The 21176-nt window shown below is 41.1% G+C and overlaps 1 protein-coding gene and 1 long non-coding RNA gene across 2 annotated transcripts in view; one reads left to right on the top strand and one right to left on the bottom strand.

The window, feature by feature from the left end:
- Window positions 1-4198: 4198 nt before the first annotated feature.
- Window positions 4199-11603, bottom strand: LOC112982452 (uncharacterized). Its single transcript, XR_003258983.2, has 4 exons — window positions 11455-11603; window positions 7331-7455; window positions 4631-4705; window positions 4199-4291 (listed from the first exon to the last, which is right to left on the bottom strand). It is a non-coding gene; the product is annotated as an uncharacterized LOC112982452 (long non-coding RNA).
- A 2281-nt stretch (window positions 11604-13884) lies between these two features.
- The window catches only part of PRKCA (protein kinase C alpha), a 162566-nt gene continuing 155274 nt past the window's right edge, over window positions 13885-21176 (top strand). The window contains exons 1-2 of the mRNA XM_064522756.1: window positions 13885-14310; window positions 17557-17588. Coding sequence (XP_064378826.1) covers window positions 14138-14310; window positions 17557-17588 — 205 coding nt within the window. The 5' untranslated portion in view covers window positions 13885-14137. The remainder of the gene's footprint in view (window positions 14311-17556; window positions 17589-21176) is intronic.

The following is a 21176-nucleotide window of genomic DNA, read 5'->3' as shown; positions in this document are numbered from 1 at the left end:
GAGCATCTCCTGTTGGGACTGTTGTTTTTTAAAAAAACATTTTCTCCGCTTTTTTTAGCGGATGCGGATGTTTGGAAAAAGATAGTGGATCAAATGATGGAGCTATCACAGAGAAGCTTTTGTTTATCACTTGAGCTTGTATGTTTCCATGTACCAAACAGTCCCAAGAGTTATCACAAAATTTTTTGAGGCAAAATGATTGGTGATGGAATGACATTGGTACTGTCATATTCCTCCAGTGATAATACCAATGTCACTCCAGTTTACACTAGATGATGATCTGGCCTGAAGCTTTAGGCTTCATGGGCCTATTTTGTCTGACTTACATTGTCAGCAGGCATCTTTCTAATGAAAGATACCTAAAAGTAGTAGACATAGGGCTCATAATACCAGTGCTGTAGGAAAACTGAAATAATGATTCTTCACTGTGCTTATTTGTGGTAAGGGTTCAAACTTAAATCACTTTTTCAGGTGGTAAAAACATTTGTTTTGACTCTGGGATTTGGGGTCGTCAAGCCAAAGCTACACTAATATACATCAGCAAAGCTTCTGATCGCTGCAGTTCTCCTAATTTAGCAGATTTTAACTGCAGGAACATCTCAAGTGCAACCAAAATAACATTTGTGTAATCATTGTTCCACAGTTTGGTGTTTCTAATCTAAGTATCCTCCTTCCCTGCTGACTCACAGCCTGTGAGGGGGAGTGAGGGACATTTGAAGCTCAAATGAGAAGCTAGGTTATGTCAAACTCTTACTGCTATGATCTTAATTTTTTTTTTATTTTTTTGTTCTATAAGGCTTTTCCCTTTTACATTTAAAACACAAATTTTAGTCACAACATGAAACAATTAGGAATGTGCTAGTTCTCAGAAAGAAATGGCTGTGAATGTCTTGCTCAAAATATTTACCAAATACACAGTGCCAAAGGGCAAAGTGCAATTGCTAAATCAGCAGCAAAATTTGACTTTCTGCTTTCTGTATTTACGTCCATTTATTTTTCCATTTGCCACAGCCTGCTTCTTCCTCTTCTTTCTTCACAAAATTTCATAAATGTCCTTTCCCTTCCCAGCACACCACAGTGCTGTAATGAGACTTCTTGACTCTGGTTTAAATCCTTCCTTAGATCTGCCAGCTATCTTGATTACTTTCTTGTCTATGTTTAAAATAGCACAGGAATAGATAGGTGCAATTTCATCTATTTCAACATTGACCATATGAGCATTTCTCACTGAGATCACCAGATGGCACAATGTACTCTACCATGTACAATACAGACGTATACTTGAACAGAAAGGTTTTCTCTACTACTTTAAGAAAAAAGACATAATAGAAAATCCGTGTTGAATAATGGGCACATTAATGTTTCTTCCTTAGTTTTTGAATATCTGTTGTGCATGATAACTTTACTATTTTTTAAATTGGAAGTAAAACTGAATAATTTCTATGAAACTGAAAGAAAAATGTTTAGGTATGCGTTTTACACGACTGCATAATAACTGCCAATATTGTGATTCCAATTGAAAACTATTTTTCAGCAATAAGAAGTATGTTGCAAATAACTATCTTTTCCAGTAACTGGAGAGGATGTGATTATTATTGTATGGGTTCATCCTGGCAGAGCATCAGCAAACCAATCTAATTCTTTCTGCATTTGGTGATAGTATGCAATTATATATGTCATCTAATTTCCCATCAAATCCAACCCACTCCTTAAGCATATGAATAACTTTGTGTGTTATTTATTTATTATTATAGCTCCTAGAAACCCTATCATGATGCAGAACTTCATTTTGCTAGTGACTGTATAAATCCAGAGCAGACTGAAGGTCTCTACCACAGATAGTATTATACTCTAAGGGAGAAATGCTAGCTGTAATCAGAGACAGGACTACAAGCACATGTTGAGACAATATTGGCTAGCATCTTGTGTGAAAGTATCGGTATCACAGCAGCCTAACCCTTATCAGTTTTTGTGCTAGCATGACCTTTAAGGAGAATATGCAGGAGAGATGTCAGCTTAGCAGAGGCTATGTTGCCCAGACCAAAACATGAAGGGCAGCACAGCAGAGATTAAAGGCACATATTGAAAAAGGTAGCAATTAAAAGATGGAGACTGGCATTACTGGCTGATCAAAGCAGGTTCAGTAAGGAGTAAGAGAGAGAGAGAGAGGGTAAGCTAGAAAAGGCCTTAAAAGTGGAGACAAAACATATGTCATGTGACAGAGAAGAAAAAAATAGTAGAGGGACACTAAAAGAAAAATGATGAAAAATGGTGTCTGCAGCAGTATTCTTCATTGATACCAGGGAGTCACTGGTCCTCCCAAGACAAGAGGAAAAGACATTGTAATAATCACAAGGCAAGATATAAGAATCTGGTCAAAGACTTTTGAAGCTGCTGGGACAGGAATCGGTCTCTCTTAGAGAAGTTATGCAGAAAGTCTGCAGGAACTAGACAGAGACTAGAGGTCAGGTCACTGCGAGGTGCCAGTTCCGCCAGCTAATGAGCCTGACCTTACATCCTTCTGTCAGTCTGCCTCTCTGCTTCTGCTGATGGTGTCGTTTTAATGACACTGTAGGGTATGCCATGCCTCTGATCCTGCCACAGACTTTCGGGCAGTCTGTCCTGGACTATGAGTGCTGGGTCTGTTACTCCCAGGAGCTCCACCGTTCTCAAGCCTTTCTGGGTGTTGTTCAAGCAAGAAATGCACAACACAGCACAGTCAGTTCAAAATGCAGATGCTGTTCACATCAACAGAAATGTACTGATTAAGGATACTGAGGCAAAACGTTCGAGAGGCCTAAATACATTCCTTATGTGCCAGCATCCCCTGCAGAGGCACTCTCTCTGGCATAGAAGCTGCATGTGGGACTGTGCTCAGACCAACAATCTCATCCTTTTCCTGCAAGAATAAGATTCTGATTCAAGCTTCTTTCACTCTGTCCCCTTTGTTTCCCACAGCAGTCACTAGCTTTTCATGTGTACCCCCATTTTTCTCTCCAGCAGATGAAGAGATGATGGTCAGATGACTAATGGATGTATCTGTGTTCCTGTGTGGCAGCAGTGGTTAATTTATAGGTCCAATCATTGCCCTTCATATGGCCAAGACAGTTCAATTAATATTTGTTGAGAGTTCATTTGCGTACTGCACAAAAATTTTTATCACCCCCACAGAATATGTCTGATACTTAAGCGAGTGCTCCACTGCACTGAAGAGATCATGAACAAAAAGGGAGAAGGTAAACTGAGTCATTTTCAATCTTAAAGAAAAACAACTGCATTCAGTTGTGTACAAGCTGAGACTGTTCCCGCTTCCTAAATATTAGTTGCATCTAATATTTAATATAGAGCTGCATAGATCATTTAGATTTATACATTCATTATCAGCAGCATATTTAGCCAGACAGAAGCCAAAATCCATCTGATTGATAGAATTATTTTCCAGTGAAAGTTTATGTTTCATATCTTCAGAAATGTTGACAGTAAACATACAGCAACTGATACTGACTGTCAGGTCTCAATGACATAACAAAGTAAACACTGTCTATATAATTCTTAAATAGATTATTTTCACTCACCAGCATATTTTAGGGGCAAACACCACTTCTAGTTACCGCTGATGTTGCAGAATGGTTTTGCTGAAGTTAGTGAAATAATTCTAGAATTATGATGGTGTAAATTATAATTTCAGTCCTAGGCCTTAAATCACTTCAAGCATTTACCAGTTTACTGAAAGTGCAGTATTAGAATATCCATCTTCTATTAACCTCAAGTGTTAAAAGACTGGCACTGACAAATTTTCCAGGTGATATCAGGCCTAAACTCTCTCACAGAGGCATGAAGATTTTTTAGTTTTCACATACATTAAACTCATAATATACAAAACCAGAGAGCATTTTAAAGCCACTTCCTCCTCTCCGCCTTCTCATTTCCTGCACTGAAATCCAGAGAATCTCTCACTCACAGTTGTACTGTGACCCAAATATTGTAAAACAGTCTGTTCCTCTGATACATATTCATCAAAATTCTGTGTAAAAATCCTGTTTTATATTTCTTCATCAGGAATACTAAATTATGAAGCCTTGGGGAAAAATTATTCTCTATGAGGCTTTGAATCTGCAGTGAACAGATCTGCAAGGGACATTTCTTTTTGAGACAGACCAGCATAGTAAAAGCATAGCATGATGCCACAGACCTTCCCACCTTCATTGCCTTCTTGGTGGATTGCCTCTCCCTCAGTGCAGGTGTGCACACACAGGTTTCATTCAAGGAAGGAGCCAATCAGCCACCGTAACTGAAAGTAAGAGGCTAGAAAAGGTATCATGCTCTCCAAGCCCAAACCAAACAGCCCCTCTTCTCCCATCAAGCTTGTGACAAGGTTTTCATCATTATTTTCCTGCTTGCTATTAAGCCAGCAGGATAAATACCACTGATTTCAATCAGAGCAGCATCTGGCCCTGTATGTATATTCATATATATGTATAGACATACTGCCTCAGGTTGTCTTCTTGTTTACAAGCTAGAGAGAGTTCAGACTTGGTCAGGATCTGATGCAAGTTCTCCAAGGAAAAAACAGTGCTGTAGGAATGCACTTTACCTGTTCAGTACATCAAAAATGTCATTAGCATTTTACCACTTTGCGATCCAGCGGAGCAATCCTTGCTAGTTTTTGTCCTGGAATGACTCTATCCCTCCTGGAAAAGGAGCTCTGCGGGTAAGTAAGAGCACTTTTAAATTGTTTTAGCTTCACTTGGCACATCGCCATAATACTACCAGAAAGCCCAGCTGACACCAGATTTATTTACTGCTATTCTTTAGTTTTCTCAGATGATGGATAAGAGGATCAATAATCAAGAAGCTGTTTGATATATTCATCCACATTAAAAACTTCACTGAAAAGTACGTGTCTAAAAGCAGGCTAGAATCAATGCTTTTTGGCTGTGTCAGAAGCTTCCACTGCTATCACCTAATATATCGACAGCTTCAATCTAGATAGATCCTATGATCTCTATTAACTCATGGATATTATCTGTTAAATTCTTTCTGGGCATAAGTCCAGAGTGTTCCAGATGAATAAATCTACCTTCTTTGTATTTCAGCTCCTGTGCTCTGTACAGTGTAATCAAAAAGTGGATACTGATCTCCCTTATGGCCTAAACCAAAACCTTCTCAAGCCAGCCAAAGTCTTTTTATTGGCTTCGTTCTGGGCTTTTTTATGGGATTTCATCACTGTTTTTATACCTGATTTAAATCAATTTATATGCAATTAACAAAATTACAGATCAGGGATTTGTCCCAAATCTTTATTAATCAACACAAATAGTGGACAATAATTTTCCTCATACATGTTTCCTCATATATATGGAGCAAATTTACTCCAAAAGCTGAAATTCCCTACTTTACTCTTGACTGACAAGACTGCAAAGTCTCAGAGCTGAAAACGTCACAAAACATTGGATCCAGAGGGAAGGTCAGTGACTTTTACAAGCTGATTTTTAAAAGTGTATTTGAATGTTTAAACTAATTGGGTGAGCTTAGGACTACTGTGATAGTCTTTGTCTTGAGCTAGACATTTTGTTAGAAAATCACGCTACTATTTAAGCCTCCCCATACACCTCTGTCAATGCGGCCCATTTCTGATGCTCATGGCATCACATTATTCTGTGTCTGGATCCTGTTAACAGACTCATATTGCACCAAGAAGTATGGAACTTTTATAGTGTGGACCATTAGAGAGTATGAAGATATCAATAAACTAATTTCACTTTGTGACAGCCTCTAATCTCCAGCAATAAATCCAAGATGAAGCCTTTCTAAGAGGAAGCAGTGGTCGGTATCAATAACTGGAATCAGATTTTCAGAAAGGCCTAAATTCTATTTAGCAACTAAATGAAGGCCATGCTTTCAAAAGTGCCCACTCTATTTAAAGTAAACTTTTGACATACTGAGTTCTTTGGAAAATGTAGCTACCTATTTTGATTTCCAGAAGGCCACTCAGCTACTTTGACAATCTCTACATGTGCATACTAATATCTCTAAAAATTTTGATTGTGGTGTTGTAACCTGCCTTATCATCTAGCCACCTTTTTATTGTAGTTTTGCATTTACTTTGTAATATTATGCAAAAAATTCAGAGGAATATAGCTCATGTCCTATAGACTGATTCCCTTTATTCATTGCACATGGAGATACTAAGATGTTGTCAGCTTTTTGGCAACAGAATGAAAAAAAATAAGCAGTAGTTCTGACATTGCCAGGACTGATATCAATGACATTCTTGCAAATTTAAATTTTGAAAAGAGAAGGAGTCCGGGTGTTTTGGAAAGAATAGGTTGTGAACTCTAGGAAGCACACAATATTTATGATGCAAGGTGAAAATATGCAGAAAGCATGTGTATGTATGTCTGCCACTGACTTTATTTCATTTTCCTTTGCATTTCCAGAAACAATCTAATTTTTCTACCTAATGTCAGCTAGGCATGTGATGATTAAAAAGAAGATCACTGTATTTTCTATGGTCATCAGAACATATTCAGGTTGAGTGATACTACACTGTTCAACTTGGCTTTACCACCGTTCCAAAGCTTTTTAAAGAAAGCTAGCCGGCTAGCTCTTATCTCACAAACAGGATATAATACATCTGGAACAAAATCCTGCCACTTGGATATGGGATGCCCTGTTTTTTTCCTTAGCAGCATTGTGGATAAGATGTCTGATTTTAAAATGATGTTTTCTGGAACAGGACTATTTTAAAATATAATTCATGTTGAAAGAGCATCTGTAGTGTTTTATTTTCTTACAAATAGCAATTTGGGGCTATTAAGGTCACCATACCCTCTGAAACTGAACGGTAGCATGCGACATACTTAATGCAACCTAAAGAGATGTTCCCTTGTTATGATATGTATTAGTCTGCTAATCTTTTCAGTCTTTAATCCACAATACTGGATTAAAAGACCAAAAATAGTCTCTACTGTTTTTAAAGGACAGTTTCTGATTTTTGCAAAATGAAAATTTTGGTGAGGAAACTCAATGAATGATAAATGCTAACAAACAGAATCCTTTCTAGAGTTATGCCATCAAGGCAGCGAGGTCCTTCCACACTTTATTTTTTGGTTAACTGACACTTAGCTTTTTAAAAGAACTTTTTGAAATTAATGTCGGCCTGTGTTTTGTGCATGAATGTTTTCTCTTCTCAGTTCTTCTAAATCAAACAAATATTTTAAAGTTGTGTTTGTCCAGCCAAACTCTTGTCATTTCAATTATTAGTGTTTCCATAAGTATAAACACTTGTGTAGAGTACAGACAGACATGGTAAAATTGGGAATCATACCATTGGCAACGGTATCCTGCTTTCTCTACATAAGCATGCCATAATATAATGGTGGCACAGAAAAAGAAGAGCATATCCAGTATATTCCAGCTGCTATGATTTTGTTTTCCTCTCATGCATTTACTCTGTAGAATAAACAAAAGGAGACATACAAGTTAAAATTTCTTATATCTGTGATAAACAATATTCAGCTGCCAAAAATAGTAATTTTAACTACAATTTATATAACATCTGTTTACACCTTATTTTCATGTGGCAAAGTTCTGCTCAGTTTACTCTTGGAAAAGTATCACCCCTTTCAATAGAAGATTTGCGTGAATGTGGTAAATAAAATATACTGCACATTTCACATGGAATGTAGTGGGAAATTTCTCTTTGACGTTGATGTCAGCAAGATTAGATCACATGGCCCAGAGGTAGTATAAATAAACTGTAAGTATTGTTCTGGTATATCATGAGCTCATCTGATGCTAGGCATTCATATAATTCAAGATATTCCAAGGCAGATGTTTTCCAGCAATCAAGTGGTATAAAATAATTTACTCTCTGTCCCAGTGTAGTGCCAGAAAAGCACACTGGAGTTTAGAGCAGTCTATCAGGAAAGGGCTTCACAACAGTGTAGTGACTCAGCTTTCCTAACGTGGTTTTGATATTTTAATCTTCAAGGGACTGCATACACACACCAGCCAATATTCTTTTTAACTAAGAATTAAAACCCTATATGTATAGTTTACAATTTTGCTCCAAAATTACTGGAAAAAAATACAGGCTTTCCAAGATAATTTTTCGTAAGCTTTTCAGCAGTGAAAAGTGGTGGTGGTACAGTTGTGGCACTGGTTCAGGTAGGGCCAATCTAACCCAATATGTTGTCTCTAACAGCAACCACAGATGCGTGCCTAAGCAAAGTGAGAACAGGGCGAGCATATATGATACTTCCTCATAATAATTTCTCAGTTTCTGACCATTTTTAGTGCAGGGAATTTTTTGAGCCAGCTGTGGTCTGTCTGTTTAGAAACATCCAACGTCTGTCCCTTCAAAAGGCTCCGTCTCCCCTGAACCCAGGGGCCTCCTGCCCCAACGTTGTCCTTTGGTTTTTCTGGGCAAGGAATCCAGGGGTCGATTGTCCAATGCAGAACCAACTACTTCGTTTCTTTTAAACCTGTCTGCCATGTTTGTCTAAATAAATAATAGAGGCACTCTTGTTTAGTTGGTACAAGAGAGGTTTGTTCTTTTCCACATTGTTGTGACTGCTTTGTTTGGTTCTTTTAAAGTCTGAGTCTTTCTGCCTTTCTTGTGTGTACAGTTGAAGACTGAAAATTGGCTTACATAAGAGAATTGTTCCGATGCACTCAAAAGAATGTGAACTATTTTTTGGAAGTGTAATTCAAAATTTTCCAGAGTGATTGCTGGTAGGAAGGACAAAATCTGCAAAATAACAATGATAGCAAATATTCCAGCTGAGGCAGAAATGTTTATCTATACAGTCTACAAAGAGACAAAAACCCATGATACATCCCAAAGGACTCCCATCACATTTCAGTATATAACAGCATCAAGCTCTGATGTTCAGCTGTATAACTAGGAGATATTTTAGTATGCTTCTAATACACCTTAGATATGAAAAAAGAAAACAATAGGTTGTCACTCAGGATTCTGATGACAACATTGATATAAAAAACTAATAATAAATTTTACTTTCAACATTTTATATATCATTAGCCATTTATTTCCAATTCTATGGAGAGCAGCTATGAGCTACCTGTATGAAATATATATTTTGCACCACTTTGGAGGAACACAAGATGAAATAATGGCATAATTTACAGGGAGAAGAGGGAAGTGGGATTTTGCTGATTAGAACGTACCGGTGAATGGCAATTTCATCCCTGGCAAATGAACAGTTTTTAAGATAGACCATTTTTGTCCATATTTTTTCAGAAATATTTTTTCTATCAGGTTTCATCCTTCATAAGATTTTTTCAGTATTTAGTCTTTTTTCTGACTGTGTTTTGATGCATACATTCAAAATTCACATTAGTACTAGCATATGTAAACAAGCTGTCTGTTGCCTGGAATAATTCAATAATAAAATCTCTCTAATGATCCAGTGATGTATCCAGTAATGATCCAACCTGCAATGTGAGTAACTTTGAGGAAAGAAGCAGAGAAGAGAATCAGTGCTGTTACACAGAGACAGAGATACAGATGTACAGACCCAGATGTACACATATAGAAACAGAGATACAGAAAAATACAGAATATTTCTACCTCCTCACCACACAGATACAAGCATGCACATACACACAAACACGCGCACAAATACACATCCTATCTATTTCTAATTTTTTGAAGCATTTAGGGTTCATTGTTGCCAAAGCATCTGGATGAGAACAATAAACAGAATTTTGCCGATGAATGTGTAATAGGATCTGGAATACATAGGAGTAGCAGACCTTTTCTCAGAATTAATAACTAGCGGACATGACATAGCAATCAGACTTGTGAAAAAGAACTCCAAAACAAAACTCTACAACTGATTTCAAATAAAGGTAGAAAGAAACAAATGTGTGGAAAAAGCAATTTGGAAAACCCGGCCTCTAAAATTTGTCTGTGAAGCCTGGATAGTCAGGGAAATTTTGATTTTGATTTAATTATGGCTTATAGTTCCACAATACTTGCCAACAGAAATGTCTCATAAACTGACTGTGTGGAAATTCCTTTGAAAGATAAGACCAGACGAAGCAAATAATTTGTAGACAACTGGTTTACAGTGATCAAGTCATCCTCCCTAACAGGGGTTCGGGAAACAGCTACTTGTTCTGGTACTCTCTAGAAAAGGAAGTGGTTGTAATTTGCTTTGAAATTTAAGGAGAAACTAGGTTGTGAACTTCCTTATAGGTCTCAGAGCAGGAACTGATCCCTGCTTGCCGAAAATTTCTTACAAGTAGGAAATAATAAAATAGAGAGCAGCGACTGCCAAAGAAGGAGACTAAGGAGTTCTCCTTGGCTTTGTCTTTGAGATGATCTAACACAGCACAGAGCACTTAATTAGGGACAGAACAGTCCAGACACTTTTTGTTTAGGAAAAGAGACACTTTTTTGATTGCTTTTTCATCCAAAAATGATTTAGGCTGATCCAACAGATGAGTAAAGAGAGAAACCATTCCATAGGCAGCAAAGTGACTCTGAGCAATTTGAAACCTCTTTCACAATGGACATGGGTGCTTGTACTTACAGACCTAGGAGGGAACTGACACAAAGGCAGAAGGACTTGAGACAGTTGTGCTTACTACAGCAATAACCTAAGTTCTTCAGAGAAAAACTCGTACACTCTCCAATGGGAACTTCTGGCAGAGATGAGCTCTGTTGGACATTATCCAAATATTCACACGGGAGTAAATTTGTTACCAGAAGACCCGATAAAACGATGCTTTGGAGTCAGGAATTCTGGAGCTATTTGCCAGGAGATTGGAAAAACTGGTACTCTGATTTAATAACCACGTATATGCCTGAACACAAACAACGATAATGCTGACTCCTCGTCCAGATGGCCTGAGTCAGAAACAAATTGCAAACACTACCCGAAGCAGAAGAGCAAGGCATGGGTTGCTGATGGGAATGTGTGCACTCAGGAAGCGATAGCAGACATCTTTCTTCCAATAATTTGCAGGAGCATGAGTTCCTGTATCACCCATAGAGTTTGAATGTAGAGTACTAAAAATGAATGTCAAGCAATTAAAAGCCTCTCAGCAAGAGGATGCTGATATTAGGACAGCATATACTAAAAGCATCTGGTGAACGGACCATAGTATCCCTCCATACTATCATTGTAAGAGGATCCTGGTCATAATGGCAAATCTTGAAATTTCAAGATGAAATATTATCTACAAGATGGGGAGAAAGCATTTTGTAAGTGGTATGTATATAAAATATGGTAATAAGGGAAGCTGTATATTACGTGCAATAAGGAAAAATGTTTTATCTCTTTTGGGAGCGTTGTTATGCACAGATAAAGGCTTTTTTTCTCTTGCCTGATGTGTTTATTCACAATGTACAAATCGTTATGATGGTACTAGATAAAATGATTGCTTTACAAAGACAGAGTAAAGTGATCTCAAGATTACCTTGTAGTGTCAGTACCGGTGTGGTTTGGCTTTTCCTTGGGATAACCAGTAGGTGTTGGAAGCGGGGGGCTGCGACACCAGGAGGTGCTCTGGCGAATGAATCTTGACCGGAGTCAGGCTCAAGAAACCGGAATCCAAAATGACTCTGCAGGTTTGCGAAAGTCTAAACAAGAGCAAAAAGAGCAGAGATAAGGGATATTTCAGAAGAACTGCAGAGTGCTGATCTAAATGAATGATATAGTTGGGTGCCCACATTTCAATCCAACATTTTCTGGAAGAGTTATTTGAGGTAATGTCACAGACATATCAGTTCAGCCAGGCTGCATCCAGAAACCCAGGTTTTAAAATTACGGACAAGATAACATGCGTAACAAGTTATTTCTGTTCTGTGGTAAATACCCGTGTGCACAATTTTTTCCATCAGCAAATAAGACTTAATTTGAATTAATTAGCCTTCTTTCTTTCTTGTGAAACAAAAGGTATTACATGTGCCTAAAGAGGCAGCCTAAAGAGTATGTACGTATATTGCGGTGGAGGAACTTTTATTATGCACCCATTACCCATATGTGAAAATTTGTAACCGTGGGAGTAAAATTTATAAACAAAATTGTGGAACGCATGTATTGTGTTTCGATGTACACGCAGCTGTGCTTTACGCTCTGTTTTCCTGGAGGTACGGAGAAGCTGCACAAATTGCTGTATGAGATGATGTTTGCATGCTGTATGCAGACAATGTTTCTATGTCCAGGGACTTGTGAACATTTTACGTGTCACATGAATAAAAGAAGTTGGATGGTTTTGTTATGTTATAGAATACTTGGTTGCATTGGGAATACGCTGCATGAAAACATGGTAAAAGTCTTTTGTGTATGTATGATATGATGCATTAATTAGTGAAAAAGACTTGTGTGTTTTTCACTTTGTTGAGGATACTGGTGTTGTATGATAAATATATATGGCACATTGCAGCGGGGGCAAGACACTGAGGCCCCTCTGCTCATGTATTTGCTGTGTATCCGGTGCACACTGTGTGAGGTACGTTTGTTTAGCGAGGCCTCAGACAGCATTCGCATGTACGCTGTTGGTTTGCGGGTGGCAGGAAGGGGAAAGGAGAGCGTCTGGGCGACACCTGCGTTTGTTGTGGTGATGGAGTAGCGTGCGTACTCGGGCAGGCGCCGGAAGCGCGCGCTGCGCAGGTAGCTGCCACCAGCCAGGTGCGGGTTGGCTGTGCGCCGGCGGGGATGGGGCTGCACGTGGCACCTGACAGCCGCTGGGGCGAGCGAAGGTGGAAGGCAGGCAGCTGCGGGTGCGCGCTGCTGGGCTGGGGCTGTGCCGTGGGTCACCCCATGGCTGCTGCTCCAGGGCTGCGAGGGTGGGTGCCCCGGGGTGGGTGTCCCATGGTGGTGCCCCATGGTGGTGCCCCAGGGTTCGTGTCCCATGGTGGGTGTCCCATGGTGGTGCCCCACGGTGGTACCCCAGGGTTGGTGTCCCATGGTGGTGCCCGGCCTGCAGCAGTGCGGGCCCCAGGACAGCTGCTCTCTGCTGGGGCCCTGGTAGGGCCCCCGGGGGTGGCCGCTTCCACAGCCAACACTGAGGAAATAGTGCGTGTGTGCGGGTGAGGAGGGCAGCTGCACTGTGCGCGTGTGTGAAAGGAGCTGGTGTGTGTGTGTGAAGGGAGATGGCTGTAGTGTGTGTGTGTGTGTGTGTGTGTGCGCGCGCACGCGCACGTGTGAGAGAAAGAAGAGCCGGTTACTCTGTGTGTGTGTGTGGGTGTGTGAAAGGAGCCAGCTGCCCTTTTTGTGTGTGTGTGTGTGTGTGTGTGTGCACGTGTGTGAAAGGAGCTGGTGTGTGTGTGTGTGTGCGCGTGAGAGAGAGAGAGACAGAGAGAAGGGAGCTGGTTAGTCTGTGTGTGTGTTTGTGTGAGGGAGAGCGGAGGGAGCCGGTGTGTGTGTGTGTGTGTGTGTGTGTGTGTGCGTGTGTGCGCGTGTGAGGGAGAGCGGAGGGAGCCGGTGTGTGTGTGTGTGTAGGGAGCTGGTTGCCGTGTGTGTGTGCGCGCGTGTGAGGGAGAGCGGAGGGAGCCGGTGTGTGTGTGTGTGTGTGTGTGTGTGTGTGTGTGTGTGTGTGCGCGTGTGAGGGAGAGCGGAGGGAGCCGGGGTGTGTGTGTGTGTGTGTGTGTGTGTGTGTGTGTGTGTGTGTGTGTGTGTGTGTGTGCGCGCGCGCGCCTGTGAGGGAGAGCGGAGGCAGCCGTTGGTGCGTGTGCGGGCCGCTGGTGTGTGCGCGCGTGCAGGCACCGGCGGCCGCGTGTGCGCCGCGAGCGTGCGCGAGGCGGGGGCCGGCTGACGAGAGGCGCCAGGTGCTCCGGCCCGGCCCGGCCCCCCCGCTTCGCCCCCGCCCCCCGGCGCGCGAGCTCCCCCCGGCGGGCGCGGCCCCGCGGCCCCACCGGGCCGGCCCCGCCCGCGCCCGGGGGCTCGGCGGCCTGGCGGGCGGAGCGGCCGGCGCGGGCCCGGGGCCGGGATCCTCCTCCCGCTCCCTACGCGCCGCTCCGACGTCAGGCGCGGGAGCGGGAGGCAGCGCCCAGCGCCGCCGTTGCCAGAGACTCGGCGGCTGCCGGACGGGGCGGACGTCGGGGCGGCGACTCCCGGCGCGGCCCGTCTGCCGGCAGGGGGGTGGAGAGGAGGGTGCTATGGCCGACGTGTTCCCGGGCTCCGAGCCCGGCGCGGCCCCGGACGCGGCGCGGCGCTTCGCTCGCAAGGGGGCCCTGAGGCAGAAGAACGTGCACGAGGTGAAGGAGCACAAATTCATCGCGCGCTTCTTCAAGCAGCCCACCTTCTGCAGCCACTGCACCGACTTCATCTGGTGAGGCGCCCCCGCCGCCCCCCCCACCCCCACCCCCGCGGGCCGCCGCTACCTGCGCGCTGCCGCCCCGCCGCAGCCGGCGGGCGAGTCCCGGGGCGGGGGTTGGTTGCGCCCTGTCTGTGGAGCGCGGCGGGGCCCGGAGCCCCCGGGCTGCCCCGATGCCGTAGCGCGGGGGGGAGGTTCCCCCCCCCCCGCCGCTTTCTTGCCCGGCGTCCGCGCGCGAAGCCCCCCCGTCGCCCGGGGACGCCCCCCTGGCCGCGGGGCCGGGCCGCCGGGAGCGGGGCACCTGCCCGGCCCGGCCGCGGCGCAACTTGAGCGCTGCCTCCAACTTCTGCCCGTTTCCCCTCGCTGCCCGGGGCGGGCGGGGAGGTGGGGAGCGCGCTGGCGCTGCGGCTGGGTCCTCGCGTTTAGGAAAGAGATTTTATTTTTCTGAGAGATTGGTTCCTGCTAGGGAGGAAGGGGGAGAGGCGCTTCCTACCGACACCCGCGTTACGAAGCTCTTGGGAAGGGAAGGAAAAAAAAAAAGGTGCCTCCGGGATCCTGCCGTGCCCTCCCCTGGGCAGGATCGCGGCTCCGCTGCAGGCCGGGCCGCGCTGCTGCTCCGGCGCGATCGTCCTGCCCGGCTCTGCCTCAGACCTTCCCTCTCCCGCGGCGGGAGCGGGTGTGCGAAGTCCCGCTGGTGCCTCTGCCGGGTGAGGCAACCCCGGCGGGCCGCACGCTTGGGTCCAGGTGAATGGCTTGTCCCTTCGCTAGCACGTGGCGAAAACAACCTTGTGCTTCCTTTTACCTAGGAAGAGATGAGGCTTAGTCGTCAGCGTTGCCCTGCTCCCGAAGGCGCCGAGGGTTTCCTCGCAGGTTTCCCTGCTGCGATCGAGACCTGTGGTTCGTTTTAGCCAACTTTGTGGAAGGATCCAGAGAGGGATGCGCCCAGCTGGCTCTGCGTTTGCGGGCGGAGGTCTGGCTCTTCCCGCAAGCGTTGGTGTCCCTGGGCACAGACCTTGGCCTGCCTTCTCGTGTTTTCCTCAGCTCGCGTGCTGGAGAATCTGTGTGCTCCAGAAATGATTAAGATTTAAGAAATGATTGAGGGTAAGGGGTTTGAGTGAAAGGAAAGCTGAGATGGGTGGACTGCAGGAGAAGTCAGCCAACTTCTTTCAATGTTTTGTTTTGTTTATAATTTTTCCTATTTGAAAGAAAATAGTCACAAAGTTCAGTGTTGTAAAAGCGGCAGACCTTTGGAAACTGCTTCAAAATTATTCCAAAACAGAGGGAATTGGGAGGTGTGAAAGAATGCTGCAGGGTCATTGTCAGCCCGTGTTTGTGCAGATAACTAACACAATTAAAAAAAACCAAAGCAACTGCTGTGGTGAGAAAAGGCACCTGATCACAGGATGTATTTGAAAGTGAAAGGATATCCTGTAGTTGACAGGTGGCAAGAGTAGTTCTGGTCTTTTGTTCTTTCTTGCTAAAGTCTAGGAAGCTCTTAACATTCTTCAAAACAGCATGTGACAGCTCCAAAACTTCTGTTTCATTTCCTCGTTGGAAGTTAGGTGAAGCATTCTTTATGCCCTAAGATGCTTATTCAAGATATGTCTATTTCCAAAATGATGCGTGACTATTAACATGCCTTCTACGGTGTAAAGAATAGTAAATGCGACCTTTCAACAGACCGTAATCTCTATGCAAATAGACTTTTTTTGTTTCTAGATTATACTTAACCAGGTAATGTTTACCAAAATAACTTACTGCCCCTTTATTTTTTTAAACAACTTTCACCTGTCTGCTTCATTTCTGAAATCTTGATTTTTTTGGGGGGGGGGGGGGGGAGAAGTGGGGAAATTTTACCAAAATACCTTGGAACTGACTGGCGTGTGGAATAGACTAACTGGACCGCAGTTGGTTAGTGTATGAATTCAGCTCAAACGCTGAAGAATGGCTGCGCTTTCAGTAAATATTAGAGGGATTTTCTTTACAAATTAGTGCATTTGAAAGGACAAAAAAACTATCTAAAGCCTATTTCATGTTCTTAGTTCTGCTGTCAGCCTTCCTGGTTTTACAATCTCATTTGCACGCTTTCAGTATATGCTTTTTACCTTTGTGAAGACGAGACATGAGAACAATAAAATGACATTGTAGTATAGTCGCATATGCTGCCAAGTAAGCGCACAGTTTTATATTTCTTTTGGATATCTTAGTTTAGGCCTATTTATAACAACAGTAGGTAGAGACTTTTGAGTAGAAGTTTACAAAAATAATGTTGTATAATGTGAGTTTTCATCTGAATTAACTGTGTACCAAAGGTTTTCTCCAGTCTCTACCTCCCCCCCCCAAAAAAAAAGAGAGAAGGAGAAAAAAAAAAAAAAAAAGGGAAAATGGTGTATGTTTATTACACTACAACAAACTCCGTATTTCAGTTTCATGGCTTCTGCACTTGGTTTTGGTTTTTTAGTCTCTTAGAATAAGTAACTCCAACTGTCCAGATGAAAAATCTGCTATAAAGAGGGAAGATACAGAGAAATGTTTATAAGTTGGATACTCAAAACATTTATTTTTGAGGAAAGAGTGCTGAATGTTTAAAAGTAAATAAATAAGGCAACAATATGGCATTTTGCCAGAGGCGTAGTATGTGTTTGAACTCTGGATAGCATGTAGAACGCTTGTGTACCACTGTATTCGTAGGTAAAATATTATGTGCATATTTATAGTTTGTTATGGAAATTAAGTTTGTTTTAAGTTAGTGGCCCTTTGTTATAATTTATATTGAAACAAGCAAAACCTTTAACCTTCCCACTTTCCATACAATGGACTGCTGGTATCTAGCTGAGATGCATAACAGTATCAGTAAGCATCACTAACATTTGGTTTAGAAACTGTTTGATTTGTTTTATAGGCCTTTTCTAGAACTTGGAATGTTTTATATTGCTGTTAAGTATACATGTGGCATGCACTGAGTTGAAATATTATGCAGTAATCACAGATGATGTTAATTGTAGATCCAAAATAGCTTGTGAAATAATAATAATAAAAAAATTGTTGCCAGAAGCTGAAATTACATAGCTGGTGACAGCTATTGTTCTCTGCTATGAAAAGGGTGGGCTGTTCTGTGTTGTATATTTTTAAATCTGTTGCCGTCTTAGTAAAATCTAAAGTAATTTAATATGAAGCTATTTTTATTTTATACTACATTAATGAGAAGAAATGATCACTAAACATATTAAGACAGATTTTTTTCTTTTCTTTTTTATGCAGGGGATTTGGGAAACAAGGATTTCAGTGCCAAGGTAAGCCAGAAATGGTTTGTTGGTTAGCACACTGTTGCATCTTACTTGAAAGGTAGCTAAAACTGAAGCCTGCAGCAAGATGGAAACAATTAAGCCTGGAGCAGCTAAGCAAGTATCTCTCCCTATGTAAATTTTAAGTGAAGACAATTATTTAATTAAATAACTGTTGGTATTTATTGATCAATCAAATAATCGTTCATCTCTTAAAAATTACAAGATTATGGTCTTTTTTTTCAGAAGTCTTCTCACATTAAATGTCATATAATCTGCATACAGTGCAGCTTCTAACTTTTCATGAAAATAATCTGTTGCAATTTAGATTTTGCACAGACCGTTTTTCACATCAGAAGCTCTTGTCTGTGTGGGCGTTTTGGAAAATGGATTCACTTTTTAGTCATATGGCTTCCTTTCATAACCCAAACTCCCTGTTTTTAATCTTTATACATTGTACATTTAGGAGGACCTTTGGTTTGAACTACATTTTAGGACAGGCAGCGTTTTTCTGTGTTATGTAATGTTCAATTACAGAAAAAACACATACAAAACCACCTAATAGCTCACTGATTTAATAAATTCTATTAACTGTTAGAAATTGAAAGCTGATATAGTGGAAGACAGCTATTTGCAGGAAAACCAGGGCATGATATGCTATGTTCTCGCATATTCTGTACTATTGCCAAAGTTTTATCTTTATTTAGCATTTAATCATAAAATAATCCCACTCAGCTATTGTTATTTTTTTTCCCTGTCATATGTTTACCTAATTGTGATGAGGCTTTTTCTTGTCCCTTTCTCTTCCCCCACCTTCTTTCCTTTCATTTGACCTGCTGGTGTACCTTGTGTACTCATTAGCTAGCCTTTTGGTAGTTTCTTTCATTACATTTTTTTTAATGGTTGCTTGCTAATGGTTTAGAGCACATTTAACTCTCCTGAATATTGCTTTTATTTGTTAGTAAGTGAAATTGTCTTCTGTGGTATTTTTGTGAAAGTTGATGTTAGCTGATACTTCTTTGAAATTATACCTCTGAGAAACTGAATGTAAAAGGATGATGCCCTTTAAAGTTGTTGTAATAAGTATTTTTCTTTCCTCAAGTAGTCCTTCATGAAGGACTGTGAGACATTTCTAATGCATCCATGGTCTTACCATAAATCTTATATACAACTGCCTCTATGTCCCTAGATGTTAATATTAAATTCTGTAGATATCCTCTAGTTTTCTGCTACTCATTGCATCCAGAGCCATGCTATAGGTCAATCTGTAGTCTTCAGTCAGTAACGGAGTAGCATTTCCTGCTGTCCATTCAGGATAGTTGGTCTCTAGTTAAGGAATTATTGAGATGTTTGTTAGAGAATTCCATTGATATACAGAAAATAATTGTCAAATTTACAAAATTTACAGAGGATAACTATAATTTAAATGCAGCTCCAATGTTGACTTTCTTCTGTCTTCCAGTCAGGCAGCTAGTGGCCTATATTGGACACAATCCACTGATCTGAGCCACAGATGGGATTCAATATAGCAGTCTGTTTCCAGTATTTTTTCTTCTGTGGCTGGAATTCCTTCTACTATCAGATTATTTTAGTTAGCTAAGAATGGTTTTGCCTGATGAGGACTAATCTTTGTCAAGCTAGGTAAAAGTTTGAATTTGGTCTTTCCTCCAAACATTGACCTCCAGCCATACATGAATGTTAGCAAGAATGTAAGAAAGAGAGAAGCTTGCCCCCCCCCCCTTTTTTTTTTTAATACTGCAGTACTTCAGAAGTGATATTTTTATGGAATCTAAATATGTTCAAACCTGCCTTTTGTCTGTAGCCAAGCAAGATTCTGCATTGCCTCTTTGATGAAGACTGTATTGTACTTCAGCATTTTGTCTGCATTCTTATACAGACAAATTCTGTAAGAAATATGGCTGTTCTGAGTTCTCAGTTTTGTGGTAGTTTGCAGAATGTTGTTGTCAGTGAACTAATAAGTTTGAGAGTTTTTTTTTTTTTTTTTTTTTTTTTTTGCTGTAATCAAAATCCAAGGGCGTTCATACTCTTGGCAAAATAGTCTTCAAAAATTAAACTTCTGTGATAAAGAAAAGCAGCTGAATCAAAAATTTTCAGTTTAGCTTTCTGAACTTTCATTTAAAAAGTCACAAAAAACTTTATTACAGTGTGACACTTCTCTCTCTGAGTTCTTTTTTACCTCTTAGAAAATGTGAGAAATGGAGTACAGGTAGCAGACTCTTGGAGCTAAAGCTAGAAAGACATATATAACGATCAAAATCAGTAAGAGTATGAAGAATTAGAAGAATTGTATGAAACTAGAAGGTAGGATGGAAAAAAACCCTCAGTTTTTTAATTAAGTGACTGTCTTTACAGAAGAGAATGACAAATGAAGAACATAATGGAAATTTCAGTATGACATGAGGGAAAGGAAAGAATATGATAGTGACAGCTCCTAGTATAACTATAGTTTGTGGTCTGTCAGAGTTTCCATTATAAGAAACTGTTTTTCAGCTTTGTTTTCAAGAGTGTTGTAAAATCTCCTGCTAGACAGAAACTCAGTGTCAGGCAGGTTGAAGAGTTGGGTGATTTTAGTATTGCCAAAGTTGTTTTAAATTCTTCTGGCCTTAGTTACCAAAGGGAAGAGGAAAGGTCCATAATAGTGACGCATCAAACTCAAATGATGTTTCAGCTCCAAGAAACTGCAACTATTCTATGAATTTTTGTGCTAGTAATTTATGAATAAAACAAAAGTCCTAGCTTAATGTTTATGCGGTATTAACTGTTGCAGCAAGCACAGTGTATGCTTATACATTTAAAAAATTTTTTTAGAAGAAAGTCTCGCACAAAATGTAGTACAAGTTTTATTTTTAAGTTACATCCTCGCAAGAGCAATTTTTTATTTAATATTTAAATTTTATTTAAATTAAAACAACGTTACGTTCTAATGATCTTTTTACCATTAATACTTTTTTTTCTATTAGATTTTCTTTGAGCCTTGGAATGTATTTTCAATTGTATGTAACTGTTTTCTTTTTCTGATTTCCATGCCCATGTTTCTGCTGTAGTGTTCAGCTTCAGTATTACAGGAGCATGTTTAAATGAGTTTTTAGAGTCAAAGAGAAACACTTTTTAAAATTTAATTAGAAATCTCTGCAAAACTTTTTTTTGTGTGCTTGTTCTAATAATATAGGATCCCTATAAATTTAGAAAAGACATAAATTAATCTTTGGTATTGCTTTTAATCCCTTAATGCTGCAGAGATTCAGAGCACCGTTGCGTTATTACTGTGCAAATGCTTATCGAAAGACTATGTCCTAAATTGCTGGTCTGTCTTAATGTATGTATCCTAATGTGAGTAGCTGCAGAATATACCAGCAAGCAGATGCTCAGAATTGCCACTTAAGCTTATAGCTATACGTTGCTATACATTACTCCATGCAGCAGTTGTAGAATTTTGTTATTTTATGGTGTGGTTGGGAATATGTTCTTTAGAGAGGGTTTGCGGTCAAGAAGTGTCTGTGGAAAAAGTTCTGTGCCTGTCTTTGGTAATGTGTGAATCTGAAAATGAAGTTGAAAGTACAAGTTCGGAGGGATTAA

The sequence above is a fragment of the Dromaius novaehollandiae genome, chromosome 18 (assembly GCF_036370855.1).
Source record: "Dromaius novaehollandiae isolate bDroNov1 chromosome 18, bDroNov1.hap1, whole genome shotgun sequence".
NCBI lineage: Eukaryota > Metazoa > Chordata > Aves > Casuariiformes > Dromaiidae > Dromaius > Dromaius novaehollandiae.
The sequence above is the reverse complement of the archived record's forward strand: the minus strand, read 5'-3'. Positions and strand labels throughout refer to the sequence as shown.